General features: G+C 42.1%; 1 protein-coding gene across 2 annotated transcripts in view; it reads left to right on the forward strand.

Moving 5' to 3' along the window:
• The window catches only part of LOC127451993 (sarcalumenin-like), a 34,400-nt gene that overhangs the window by 16,592 nt on the left and 2,623 nt on the right, over positions 1–15,185 (forward strand). The window contains exons 2-6 of one of the 2 annotated variants that reach the window (XM_051717103.1): positions 4,866–4,964; positions 5,628–5,723; positions 10,264–10,299; positions 13,794–13,910; positions 14,142–14,375. In XM_051717103.1, coding sequence (XP_051573063.1) covers positions 4,866–4,964; positions 5,628–5,723; positions 10,264–10,299; positions 13,794–13,910; positions 14,142–14,375 — 582 coding nt within the window. The remainder of the gene's footprint in view (positions 1–4,865; positions 4,965–5,627; positions 5,724–10,263; positions 10,300–13,793; positions 13,911–14,141; positions 14,376–15,185) is intronic. The other variant, XM_051717104.1, reaches the window with a different exon arrangement.

The raw sequence follows: 15,185 nt of genomic DNA on the forward strand, positions 1-15,185 counted from the left end.
ACGTCTTGGTCTTACCTCGACACAGACCCTTCTGTTGTTTCCTTCGAAGGCCAGGCGTACCTTGCACAGGGTCTGTGCAAGTAGGCTCACTGGGGGAAACGCATATTTGCGTAGTCCAGGGGGCCAGCTGTATGCCAGCGCATCTATACCAAGGGATGCCTCGGTCAGGGCGTACCAAAGCGGGCAGTAGAAGGATTCCCAGGAAGCAAACAGGTCTATTCCTGTGCTCGACTCGAGAGTCGACTGCGCAACATCAGCTGGACCACCTGAGGGTGGCAGTCTCCAGCTCTCCCTGAGGGTCAACCTGTCGTGAACAGCACGCTCTGCTGTGGTATTGCAGCGTCGCTTTTCTCGGGATGTGAGTTGGACTCGTAGCGACTTGAGGCACTGCTGCACTCCATGAGCGAGGACGCACGGTCGGTGCTGAGTTGTGACATGCAACGGGAGCATAGACCACCTTGACGGTTGAAGTACGCTACTGTCAGCTGTGTTGTCCATCCGGACCAACACATGGCATGCCCTGGATCAGCGGCCGGAACCACCGCACGGGTCGATGCAGTACTGCCAGACAGCTCTAGGCAGCTGACTGTGCCAACGCAACCACGGGTCCCGAGGTCCAGGAGCATGGCGGCTGTGGGACACATCGCGCGGCCACCACGCCTGATCTGTGGAGGCATCTGTTAGTAACAATGGACCGCACCTGGAGACCTGCTACTAGGCAGGAACTCCTGCCTAGTAGCAAATCGCAAGGTGCGGTCCAAGGTTACTGACAGAGGCCGCGACAGATCAGGCGTGATGGCCACGCGATGTGTCCCGCAGCTGCCATGCTCCTGGATCTCGGGACCCGTGGTTGCGTTGACACGCCAGCTGCCTAGAAGCGGTCTGGCAGTACTGCATCAGCCCGTGCGGTGGTGGCTGCCGCTGATCCAGGGCATGCCATATGCCGGTCCAGGATGGACAACTCAGTGACAGTAGCATATTTCAACCGTGGAGACCGTCTGTCCTCCCGTCTGAACACCTTCAGACAGTTCAGCACCGACTGTGCGTGCTCGTTCATGAAGTGCGCCGTCATCAAGACTGAGTCCAACTCCAAACCGAGAAAAGAGATGCTGTGAACCGGGGAGAGCTTGCTCTTTTCCCAGTTGACCCCAGTCGGCTGAGGTGCCAGAGCACGAGGTCCCTGTGTGTGCACAGCAACTCTCTAGAGTGAGCTAGGAATAGCCAGTCGTCGAGATAGTTGAGGATGTGGACACCCACTTCCCTTAGCGGAGCAAGGGCTGCCTCTGCGACCTTCGTGAAGATGCGAGGGGACAAGGACAGGCCGAAGGGGAGGACCTTGTACTGGTCAGGGAGGACGAGGAGCAGATCGTCCTAGTAGCACCCTACTGGCCCACCCAGATGTGGTTCTTGGATCTCATGCTCCTCACGACAGCCCCCCCCCCCGAGGAAGGACCTTCTTTCTCAGGGATGGGGCGCCATATGGCACCTGCAATCAGACCTCTGGAATCTCCACGTCTGGCCCTTGGATGGTACGCGGTACCTGCGGTGGTAGACACGATCACTCAGGCTAGGGCTCCCTCTACGAGGTGCCTGTATGCCTTGAAGTGGCGTCTGTTTGCTAAGTGGTGTTCTTCCTGATGCAAAGACCCCCAGAGATGCGCAGTCAGATTGGTGCATTCCTTCCTGCAGGAGAGGCTGGAGGGGCGGCTGTCCCCCTCCACCTTGAAGGTGTATGTAGCCGCTATTTCAGCTCATCACGATGCAGTAGATGGTAAGTACTTGGGGAAGTACAACTTGATCATCAGGTTCCTGAGAGGCGCTGGGAGGTTGACTCCAGACCGTGCCTCATCCCCTCGTGGGACCTCTCTGTAGTCCTTCAGGGTCTACAGGGAACTCCCTTTGAGCCCTTGGAGTCAGCTGAGTTTAAGGCAATCTCTTTGAAGACTGCCCTCCTGACTGCGCTCACTTCCATCAAGAGGGTAGTGCCTGGAGTTCAGTCCGGGTCACTCTCACGTGATCCTGAGACCCCAAATGGGCTATGTGCCCAAGGTTCCCACGATCCCTTTTAGGGATCAGGTGGTGAACCTGCAAGCATTGCCCCAGGAGGAGGCAGACCCAGCCATGGCGTTGCTGTGTCCGGTGTGAGCTTTTCCCATCTATTTTGATCGCACGCAGAGCTTTAGAGGCTCCGAGCAGCTCTTTGTCTGCTTTGGTGGACAGCGGAAAGGAAGCACTGTCTCCAAACAGAGGATCTCCCACTGGGTCATTGACGCCATCGCGATGGCATATCAGGCTCAGAACATGCCATCCCCTGCGGGGTTATGAGCCCACTCTACCAGGAGTGTGGCGGCCTCCTGGGCCCTGGCCAGTGGTGCCTCTTTGGCAGACATCTGCAGAGCAGCGGGCTGGGCAGCACCCAACACATTTGCGAGGTTCTACAATCTCCGGGTTGAGCCGGTCTCATCCCGTGTATTGGCAGGCACGAGCAGGTAAGTTCCAGGACAGCTGGCTGGGTGTACCGCTTGCGCATAGCACCTTTCTCCTCCCTTGAGGTGAAGACGTGCGCTCAGACTGTGATCCCTGGATGACTTTCCTCCTTAGCCCTGTGGCAGTTGAGTTTGCGGAGAAACTCACTGCCAGCCCAGTACGTGCGCTAATGAGGCCCTGTACTGAGGTAGGTGCTCCACATGTGCTGGTTCCCCGAATGCAACCCCATGTGATATCTTCTGCAAAATCGTTTCCCTGTCGGTAAACTGTGTCTTCCTTGGGCAGAGGCCCCTCTACCCCCGGTCACCATGCTTTGTAGAATCTCCTCCCCCTTCGAGTAGAACCTACCATGGGACCCCTCCACATGAAATACTTCCGACAAGACTCGGTAAGACCATGTAACATATTCCACTCAAAATCCCCCTCCCCCCCTTTTTGGGCGGGGTGTGTTTGGGCTAGCCTGTCCCTATTGTTGGGCAGTCGACTTAGTCCTGAAGGACCATTCAACACTCATAAAAGCATTGGGTAAGGTTACGTGGTGGCTTGGTGCGCTGGCTAAGAGGCACTCAGCGGTCTGTGGTCTGTCACGCACCGCCAGTTCACGTAACACAGTTCAGATAGTTGTGGCGTTTTGTATAGGGACCCCTAGTGTCACTACATCGACACAACGTCGAGTGAGTGACAGATAGGGAATGTCATGGTTACTTTCGTAACCTCCATTCCATGATGGAGGGAACGAGACGTTGTGTCCCTCTTGCCACAACGCTGAACTACCCGCTGAAATGGCCGGGACCTGGTCTTGGCTCCTCAGCACAAAACCTGAATGAGTGGTTGCATACCAGCTCCTTTTATACCCATATATCCGGGGGAGTAGCATGCAAATTCCACTCGCCAATTCCTATTGGCCTTTTTTTAAAAAAGCAGAGGTGTTTGGGGCTCCCAAGAGTGACCCCTAGTGTCACTACATCGACACAACATCTCGTTCCCTCCATCAGGGAATGGAGATTACGAAAGTAACCATGACGTTTTCAACCAGGGTCCCACTAGGGGGCCTCAGTACACTTCCAATGGGGCCTCAAGATGACTTAAAATGTATTTAAAATAAGAAATATTAAAATAATTACAATGTTATTGTTATAAAGGGTTATTTTCCCATGCAAATTAGCTTTTGATTAGCTCCATTTTCCATGTGAAATGTCCACGGAGGGGCGCCAAAAGAGAGTTGTGAAGCAAATTGTATCGAGCCGTAAAGGCTGTTATACAGTGAAGATGCATATTTTATAAACTTTACCCCCAAACCTAAATCTAACCATCAGTGGAGTAAAAATGTTATGTTAGAGTGAAAAATGCAATTTCCGAATCGCACTCACCTCTGATTACGCCAACATGATTACTTCCTGGTGTCAACGTGGGGTCCGAAACCGGGTCTTCCACACTGCTGACACAACTCGCTTCCGGTCGTACCACAAGGGAATGTAATCACGCAGAAACTTATGTAATAATGTGTGATGGGAGATTGCGCTTTTCAGTGAGTCAACATAATGTGTCCGATCCTAGGAGAAGGATGTGGTTGCAGGCAGTGCTCCAAAAAGGGGCGGGAACTCCAAACCACTATTAAAAATATAGGGAGCCCCTTACCTAACCCTTTCCCTAACCTTAACCAAGTTGAAGTGATGCCCCCTTTTGGAGTTGGCACAATGCCCTTTTGGAGTAACCACGCCCCCTTCTGGATAAACTCTGCCCTCTTTTGGAGATTCCATCCCCATTTGGAGGTCTCTGGCCTGCCGCTATACCTACTTGGATCCTAGGGTACTGAAACTCTTGCAAACAACATGCCGGCTTTTTGTGTGATCATGTTGCTTCATCATAATTTTTAGGCAAATTTAAAAAAAGCCTGTTCACTCACTCCTGTCCTTTTATAATCCCTGGTAACAATGCCACAGTTGGCCAAAAGCACTATTGTTGTCAAATTATCCTTTTATAAGAAATTTTTAGGTGTGAGGCTCTTTATATTTATTTAACAGATTACAAATAGCTTGCCAATGCACCTTGGTGATGGATAAAAGAACTGCTTTATTATGGAATACCAATCACAGAACCTAAGACAGTGAATTATATATAGGCTGTAATGTCTTCCTGGTCAAGATTTCCCAGATGAAAAAGGCTGATCTCTCTAAGGTCTTCCAGTCTGGTTATACTTCTGTGGTTTGAGGGTTTCAGAGGGGATTTGAGCACTTGTCTGCTGGACCAGCTAAACCAGCTGAACACCAGCTTGGCAAGGAACGTGTTAGGCTGGTTTAATATGTTTTTTTTGTTTTTGTTTTTTTTTTTGCTTTGTTTTTTTTAGTTTTAACTTGTTTGTCTTCTGTTTTCTGCAGAGGAGGAAGAGGAGGTTCTGCAATCCATCCTGAGGGACAGATCTCACATCGAGGAAACTCTCCGGCTCGCAGCAGATGAGAAAGCAGGAGACTTTGCTGGTAAGGAAATTAAGCTCTTTGGATGCTTTGTGTACTGGATGCTGGTGTGCTGGGTAGGGTTACACCAGCTGTGCGTAAGGTCTCACTTAAGTTTGGGTGTAAGTTTGGTTCCACCACCTGTAGCTTGTAAGCTCTCCGTAAAGCAATGTGTAGTCGCATAATATGACATTTACCTTTACTGATCCAATAAATAGCCTTCAAATTTGTACGGTTGATGTTCAAACCTTTTTTGTCTCGCATAACTGTCATCGCCTTTGCAAAAATCGAGAGTTCTGTCAAATTTGCTGCAAACGTGTCGCAAATTTCCCACTCATTATTTTCACATGCAAATGAGCTTGCGATACACTGCAATGTTTGCCAGAAGTTTGCAGTTCTTCACTGGTAGTGGTGAACCTACAGCAAACCTTTGGCGACAATGAAGAGTTTGCCGCAAAGCTGATTCACATGTAAAAATAAGTGCCGTATTTGTTGCAAGTTTGACCAGAACTCAGAGTAACCAACATGTTGAGTAGACAAATAGACATTTGTTTTTAGGTTTGTTTACTTTGCAGTCTCCTCATTTCCTCTCCAAACTCTTTATCCACAACACCATCTGCACTCTTTCTTCTCCACACATTATTTTCCCCAACCTTTGGAAATGCACGCTTTCTTTTGTTTTCTCAGCTGCTTTGCAGAGATTGAGGAAGATCTACCACAACTCCATCAGACCCATGGAACAGGCCTACAAGTACAATGAACTCAGACAACATGAGATCTCAGGTACCATCAGCTTGTTTTTACACTGCTTTCTTGTGTGAAGTTTCTCTAGTTTACGATTATATCTGAATGTTGATTGATTGTTACATCCCTTCATCACCATTACATCATTTTCCTCAACCAATCAGAGCTCACACTAGTAAGTTCAGCAAATTACCTGGCACACTCAAATGACCATATTCATAAGGAAGAACCCAGTGGTTGCAGTGGAACATTTAAATGTGTTTACATGATAATGTATAATTAAGAGCCAAGTACCAAAGCTGCATAGGTAACTATAGAGTTTGTAAGCATTCTTCTTAACATTATTCTGCTCTGTGTCTGGGAGTCTAAAATTTGGCACACTGGTAGGAGAGAAACTCAACTTTAATCAAGCCAAATTTGGGGTCCATAGCTGAAATCCTTTAGCGCCACCAACAGTCCAAATTTGTAAGTACATTTTAGCTCATAACTTTTGACCCAAATTGCTGAATTGAAACCAATAGTTTAAGTTCCACATGTGTACTGTTTTGTTTTGTTGCTTTTTTCAATATTCTCCTACATACTGTATTTACACATATATTGAAAATCATCAGCAAATGTGGTTCTTCCATATGAGTATTTCGTTTTACTCACAAAGTTCCAGATACACCAAAGCTGATAAACAAAATCATTCTACACAATGAACTGCACAAATAATTGAGGTTAACATGTGGTGGAAGTGCTATATTCTGAGTATCTGAGTAGACTCTATGAGTTGTAACATGTGCGGTCCGTCATTTCACAGCTGTAGATCTGATGCACATCTGGGCCTACTCGAGGGGGACTGGACCAATAACAGAGAAAAGAGAGAGAGCTTAAATAGACAACACATTCTCATTCATAGTAGAAGGTTCCATCTGAAAGCAATCAGAAGTTTGTCAACAGCCCTCACTTTATATAAGCCATTTATGTTTTTTAGTCCCCTGTACTTATGAATTCATATTAAAAATCCTCTTTACAGTTTTTACTCAATGTGATTTAGTTAGCCTATTATGATTGCTTACTAAGGGGAGGTACTACAGGGAAAATGATGATTTTGTGTGGATTAAACAATTCTGACTTTCTGCAATATTTTGTAAAATATGTGACACAATATGGAAATATTTCAGTTGAAAGATTTTATATCACCTTTGTGCTGCTTTTAGCATCTAAGTAACCATTTTCTAGAATATTTCATTTTTTCATAATAGGTACAAATGCCTAATCTTCTCAAAAAAATAAATAAAAATAAACAAATAAATAAAGATTTATGCATTTTAATTTCATATGAAAATTCCATCAAATTGAATTGAGTAATCTTTAACTAAACAAAAAACCCTAAATATATAAATTATTATTAATTTTATTTAGTTAAAAATTACACAGTTTAATTTGATGGAATATTTAGATTTTTCTTACCTTCAAAAAAATATTTTAGCCAATTTCTAAAATGTGTGTATTTCAATGTCATAACAATATTACATCAAATTGAATTGTGTAATAAATAATGATAATAATAAATTTTAAATGTTATTTTGTTAAAGACTACACAATTCAGTTTGATGGACTCTTGTTATGAAATTGAAATGCATAAATCTTAAAATGATATTTCTGGTAATTGGCAGAGGTTATTTATCTTTAGCTTTTTTCTCATTAGCATTAAAAAAAAGGGAAAAGCAGGAAGGATGTTTATTTATTAATAGAATTCTTATTTATTTTAGTGTTTTATTTAGTAAAATATCTATTAACTTTCATTTAATTTAGTTACAAATTACCCAATTCAATATGATTGAATTTTGTAATGAACTGAAATGTGTAAATCTTAAAAACAAGCTAAAATATTTTTGATAGATAGATTTTGCTCACCTTCAAAAAAATATTTTAGCTAATTTTTAAGATTTGCACATTTCAATATCATAACAATATTCAATCAAATTTAATTGTGTCATTTCTAACTAAATTAAATTAAATAATATTTATTATTATTATTATTATTATTATTATTATTATTATTATTATTATTATTATATTGTCAGTTCAATTTGATGGAATATTATGACATTTAAATGCATAAATCTTATGTGGTTATTTATCTTTAGCTCTTTTCTCATTAGCATTTTTTATGTAGCATTTTATCTTTAAAAAGCAAGAAGCATGTTTATTTATTCATATAATTCTTATTTATTTTAATGTTTTATTAAATATTTTGTAAAACCTTAAACATTAAATCAAGCCAAAAAGTTTTCTGTAAAGTTTTGTGCATTAATATGTAAATGTGTATATTTAATAAGATGATGCCTAATTTATTAACATTTAAAAGCGTCACAATACAGAACAGAAATCTTGTGTTTGAACTATTTTATATGGCCTATTCAACTGTATTACCTCCCTTAAAGGACTGAAAATCAGTTCAGATCTAAAGTGTTTTTAAAGTGCATTTATTTCTATATAAAAAAGCCTCCTTAAACTGCTCAAACTGTAGAGGCCTCAGTTGTAGGATGTGCCTCTGAAGGGTGACTTTCATGATACTGTGGCTGAGTTCGAAACTGCATACTACCATACTACTCATACTATTTTTGCCATAGACACATATGGTAAAAAGTAGTAAGAGTAGTATGGGTAGTATGCCATTTTGCACTTAGCCTGTGTCCTGCTAACCTCTGACACAACACTGGGATCAAGCTTGCCCCCTTGTGGTTCAGCATGGTACCTAACCCATACACTCACCACAATAATATACACTGACTCACTGAGCTATTAGACTAGTTAGGGGACTGAAGAAAACTTAAACAGGTCTTCCAAATATTATCTATGTTGATCAAAGGCTGCTGGTTGTGATTCATCTTGAGACATCACATTATTTAATGGGAGAACATACTGATATGGAAAGTGCTTCTTGGTAATTTCCAAGCATTTGTTTTGTCCACCAAAGATTTGACAGACAGTACTGTCATTATTGATGGATTTAACACAGAAGTTATGTTATTTGCACTGCAAAAATGGCTGAAAAAATAAATAATACATTTAATTAGGTTTATGCAAAAAACAGGTGAAAGACAAAATGCACAAATCTTGCTGTTTTACTTCTAAGGTGAATTTATCTTGTGTTAAGAATGTTGAAGTGCATCACATAAAGAGCATGTACAGGTCAAATTTCACATCAAAATCTAAAGAAAATTAATTGTTTAAAGAAAATGAGGGTCCGTTCACACCAACAGCGTTTCTGCGTCTACATGCGTTTTTTGTTTTTTTTAGAAGCTGTGTCAAGTAAATAAACCTTTTAAAAACACGTTACTAGACACATGCATTCTGTTTTATTCATTACGCTTTATCTTGCTTTTTTTTAGCGCAAGTAGGCGTTCGGTGTGAACAGCCCCTTAAAGGGATAATTTACCCAAAAATGAAAATTCTCTCTTCATTTACTCACCCTCACGCCATCCTAGACGAGTATGACTTTCTGTCTTCTGCTGAACACAAATGAAGATTTTTAGGAGAATATTTCAGCTCTGTAGGTCCATAAAATGCAAGTGAATGGTGATCAGAACTTTGAAGCTCCAGAAAGCACATAAATAGAGCATATGACTTCAGTGGTTTAATCCATGTCTTCTGAAGCGATAGGAAGAGTAATCGATCTTAAAATTATGATTGCCAAGCAGACTGCAGATGTCAAGATTTATAGTGAATAAGGAGTTACATTTTGGTCTGTTTTCACCCCAAACCGATTGGATCACTTCAGAGGACTTGGACTAATCCACTACAGTTTTAAGGATTGCTTTTATGCTGCCTTTATGTGCTTTTTCGGAGCTTCAAAGTTCTGATCACCATTCACTTGCATTGTATGGACTTACAGAGCTGAGATATTCTCCTAAAAATCTTCATTTGTGTTCTGCAGAAGAAAGAAAGTCATATTCGTCTAGGATGGCATGAGGGTGAGTAAATAATGAGAGAATTTTAATTTTTGAGTGAACTATCCCTTTAAGCCTATTTGTAGAACCATTAATTTCATAACAATTAAGCATATTTTCTTCCCAAAACTCTCATTACTTTAATACGGTAATTAAAATTATCCTGTCTTGACACAGGAATAATATATATATATATATATATATAAATTAAAGTCATTACAACAATACTATAGTTCTACCTACTTAAGTTTTAAAAAATGATGTATAAAAACGTTAACATTTTTAAATACATTTTATAAATGTATTTTTGTAAAAAAAAAATTTATATATATATATATATAATAATATTACAGTTAAGGAGACAAGACAGAGATACTAAAGAACTAGGATTTTTGCAGTGTGTGTTCTCCTGGAACGCAGTCGTATCTGGACAACTCTCAAACATCCTTCACACACATTTGAACTCATCACTCTCTCCTGCTTCACAGGAAAAGTGTCACTTCTTTCTTTCTTTTACCCCTTCACATTCTCTCTCTCTCTGCCTCCACTTTTCCTCACACTTGTCATTTTCATCCTCTTTCACTCTGCCTGTGACTCCACCCCCTGACATCACCCACCCCGCCCCCTCCACTAAACAGCCTATCCTGGACGCACACTGGGGGATTCAGCTACAGGTGGGTATGACAGGGGTGTTCACTGCATGGCATTGCCTGTGTCTCTGCTCCCCTGCAGTGTAATTGCAGCTAGTGCGCATCTGCACAATTACCATCAGCATTACAAGCTAATTATAAGTTTCTAAGTAATGAAAGTTTCTATGTTGTTTCTTAGTAGTCATTCAGCCACTTTAAAGTTGTCAGAATAAAGAGAATTCACATTACTACGTATAAAGAGTGAGTGTCAGATCGTCCAATTGCATTCACAATAATTCAGCACATTTAGTATCAGCATACTGTATTTAGGTTTAAAGCCTTGATTTGGTTCTTGTGTTTTTATTAACTCAACTAATCAGACATTTTCAAATTAATTGACAAAATAACCACTAACCCTTTGAGATGTTTTGACTTCAGTGCAGTTGTCTTTCCTGTGTTGACGTATTTCCTGTTGAAACAGGAAGTTCCAGGAATGTCTAAATAGCCGATGGCCTTTAGTTTACACCACAGACCGGCAAAACCTCACTTGATGTACTTTCAAAATGAACAAATTCTAGACACTTTTTCTAACACACAACTGATGGTTTTGATAGTAAAAAAAAAAAGTGACATTGTGTTAGCGCAACTGAAAACATTCTCATTCAGAATTGTTTTGTACAAAAAATTGTATACACGGACAAAATGATGACATAAATAGTTTTGGTTCGTTTTTCCGGAAGAGATAGATTCTTTATATAAAATGTGCATATCTGCAAAAAGTTCATTTTGTCAACTTTTAGGAAAATGCTAGCATATACCTGATGAGCCAAAACATTATGACCACTCAAAGGTGAAGCGAATAACGTTGATCATCTCCTAACAAGGCCACATGTCAGGGTCTGGGTAGATTAGTTGGTAAGCGAACAATCAGTTCTCGTAGTCAACGTGTTGAATGCAGGAGAATTGGGCAGGAGTAAAGACCTGAGCGACTTTGACAAGGGCCACATTATTATGGCCAGACGACTGGGTCAGAGCATCTCTGAAACGGCAAAGCTTGTGGGGTGCTCCCGGTTAGCAGTGGTGAGAACCTACCAACAGTGATCCAATGAGGGACAAACCACAAACCGGTGACAGGGTGTTGGGCGCCCAAGGCTCATCGATGCGCGAGGGCAACGAAGGCTATCCCATCTGGTCCGAACCGACAGAAGGTCTACTGTGGCACAATTCACAGAAAATTTTAATGATGGTTACAGGAGGAATGTGTCACAACACACAGTGCATCGCACCCTGCTGCGTAGTATGGGGCTGCGTAGCCTCAGACTGGTCAGAGCGCCCATAATGACCCCTGTCCACCGTTAAAAGGGCACGCCTACAATGGGCACGCGAGCGTCGGAACTGGACCTTGAAGCAGTGAAAGAAGATCTCCCGGTCCGATGAGTCCCGTTTTCTTTTACATCATGTGGACGGCCGTGTACGTGTGTGCCATTTACCTAGGGAAGTGATAGCACCACGATGCACTGTGGGAAGGCGACAAGCCGGTGGAGGGAGTGTGATGCTCTGGGCAATGTTCTGTCCAGCCATTCATGTGGACGTCAATTTGACACGTGCCGCCTACCTAAACATCGTTGCAGACCAGGTACACCCCTTCATGGCAATGATATTCCCTGATGGCAGTGGCCTCTTTCAGCAAGATAATGCGCCCTGCCACACTGCACACATTTTTTGAAAATGGTTTGAGGAACATGATGACGAGATCAAGGTGTTGCCCTGGACTCTAAATTCCCCAGATCTCAATCCGATTGAGCATTTGTGGGATGTGCTGGACCAACAAGTCCGATCCACGGTGGCACCACCTCGCAACTTACAGGACTTGAAGGATCTGCTGCTAATGCCAGATACCACAGGACACCTTCAGGAGTCTTGTAGAGACCATGCCTCGGTGGGTCGGCACTGATTTGGCGGCATGCGGACGACCAATAGCATATTTGGCAGGTGGTCATAATGTTTTGTCTCAATGGTGTAGATGGCTTTAAAGATAATAGATATGGACTAAAACCCACAAAACTTCTGTTTCACAAGAATCTGTCATGATATGAAGGCTTTTGTGTGCAAAATATGGTCATTGTTTTCTAGACAAGGTTGGCATGTGTAATAAACTGTTCAGTTATCTGGATGTACCTGATAAATGAGCAAAGACCACAGAAGAATCCGTACTGGCTGCAAGTACTGGCATTCTCATGTGGGTGGGTTGGGATGGGCACAGATGACCTTCATAAAAATTAGATGTCAGTTTCCTTTCTACTTCAAGAAGTTTTTTGTGTTCTCATGTTTTATTGCAAGGCTTTAATACACAAAAGAGTAAGACAACTGTGCAAAACATTCTTCGCTGTCAGATCAACTGCATTACATTCTAGCTACCCCAACACATTTATAATAACACATTCAGCCTGCATCAAAACATACTGCCGCTCAGATCCATTTCATTGCATCATACTGTACTGTCATGTTTATTCAATCCTTTTTTGTGATCGATGCATATTGTACTTTTGCTTGTGGATTCCTAATGCTGACAGTGATTCTCCAACTAACAGGTCAGAGCTGAGGTTAATTTTATCTTTTTTGGATATAACACAGCTGCTTTATGAAGCATAGAACATGACTGCATAATTTTATCACACCACAGACAATTGACAATTGCAAATGAAACTGCATTCATATGCAAGAGCTAAATTGCTTGATTGAAGACGGAATTGGCCAGATTTTGGATCTGTTTCATTGTGTTTTTCAGCATGGAGTGAAAATCTAAGAAATTCAAAAGAGATTATATAAACAAATAACTTGCCAACCAGGTAACTAGCAGAAACATTAAGGGTTCCAATTAAAGGTACAGGCCTTAAAGGGATAGTTCACCCCAAAATGAAAATTCTGTCGTGATATACTCACCCTCATGTTTTTCCAAACCTCTATGACTTTCTTTCTCTGGTGGAACATAATGACAACCTTGCCATTCACTTTCATTGCATTTTTCCCCCCATGCAATAAAAGTGTATAGTGACTGAGGTTGTCATTCCTACTTACATTTCCTTTTGTGTCCCATGAAAGAATGTTATTTGGGTTTTAATCAAAATGAGCAAATTTGCAGAGATGCTTAAACTGATGCTGCATGGCACATTCTTATTGCAATGCTTGCTTCGCTGCTGTTTCTCAAAACACTGCTGTGTCATGGTTATTTCCTGTAAGGTCTAAGGTTACTTTTTATTTTTGGAAAATAATTTAATATTTTAAGAAACCCAAATTATTAAGGACCTCAGAATCAGGCACTAGAATGAGGAGCCTCAGCAACCTATCACTCTGTGAAGTTTTTAATAGCGATTAATTAATTGTTAGATTTGTGTAATTGAATGCTTTGAATTGATATATTGTCATAAACATTTGGAGAACATGAAATCTTTCATTTCTGATAAACTGCGACTTTTGCTGCAATCATCTGTGACTTTTTAATACTAAATTCCATTGTTCTCTCACTGTTTCTCAAACAGATGGAGAAATCACCTCCAAGCCCATGGTGCTGTTCCTTGGACCCTGGAGTGTGGGCAAGTCCTCCATGATCAACTATTTGTTGGGTCTGCAGGACACTCCCTACCAGCTGTACACAGGTAAGCCAACTAGATAACTAGTTGGAACTTAAAGCTGTCCGCAGGCTTACACCTTCTCAAGTGGTGTTTGGTATTGAAACACTGTGTTTTATTTCAAAGTTGGTTAAGTGATAAATCCCTTGTTTCTTTTGTTTGTTTGTTTCTCTGGTGTACTGGAATATCCTAGTTTTTCCCATTTAAATTACCCTTGTTTTTCCCTTCAGTGATCTACATCATCTTCTGTTCCTCTAGGTGCTGAGCCCACTACCTCAGAGTTTACCGTCATCATGCACGGCGAAAAGATCCGTACGGTGGAGGGCATAGTCATGGCTGCTGACAGCTCTCGCTCCTTCTCCCCACTGGAAAAGTTTGGCCAGAACTTTTTGGAGAAGCTAGTTGGTATCGAGATGCCCCACAAGCTCCTGGAGCGGGTGACTTTCGTGGACACACCAGGAATTATTGAGAACCGCAAGCAGCAGGAAAGAGGTAATGTACAGGACTGCAAAGAAATAATATGCTGAAACATTTCATTTTGTTACGCCATGTTGGCTAACCAGGTGCAAAGCAAATATTTTCCAGCAACAAGTAATTTTTCGGTCCTCAAAATTTTTCGGTCCATTGCTGCATAATGCAATAAAATCACAGCCAATAAGAACAGATTTTATGTTAATGCTGTGTTCTATTCAAAGTCGGATGTGGGAAATTCCCACTTGATATCTCCGATCTTTGACCATAAAGGCGTTCCATTGCCCGAAGCTCGGAAGATGATGTGTAAGCAAACAAAGCTGCAATGTTAGCCTAGCATGTGTTCGGTTGTCACACTGGGGGATTCAGCTGGTGAACCAGCTCCACCAGCAAGGTTTAGCTGGTGAAAAGCATGGCTAGTTGGTCCATCAGCAGGGATGGGCAGGGCTACAACCACCAACTACAGGTGGTTTATACTGACAGCAACTGGTGAATGAAGGCTAAAGTATAATTCCATGTGTTGCTGTGCGCAAGATGCAGTTTTTGTCATCAACACAGTGCGTGCACTGTCGCGTGCAGCCCAGATCTACACATGTGCCTGCCGTTGACTGTACTAAAAGAGTATCACAAAGCAATGTCGGGCGCATGTGTCGAATGCGGCGTACGAGCTTGAGGTCAAAAGGGTATACTTTAAAAGGTTGATCGCTTTTACACAAAGTAAACTCTAGCCTTAAACAGCTAAAAGTCGTTCATTTTCAATGAGATTTGGTAGTTTTAGGTGACATTCGAGACCACTGGTGATGCAACAGTTGAACAGAGTTATACCACTGG

The sequence above is a fragment of the Myxocyprinus asiaticus genome, chromosome 14 (genome assembly GCF_019703515.2).
Source record: "Myxocyprinus asiaticus isolate MX2 ecotype Aquarium Trade chromosome 14, UBuf_Myxa_2, whole genome shotgun sequence".
Taxonomy (NCBI): Eukaryota; Metazoa; Chordata; class Actinopteri; order Cypriniformes; family Catostomidae; genus Myxocyprinus; species Myxocyprinus asiaticus.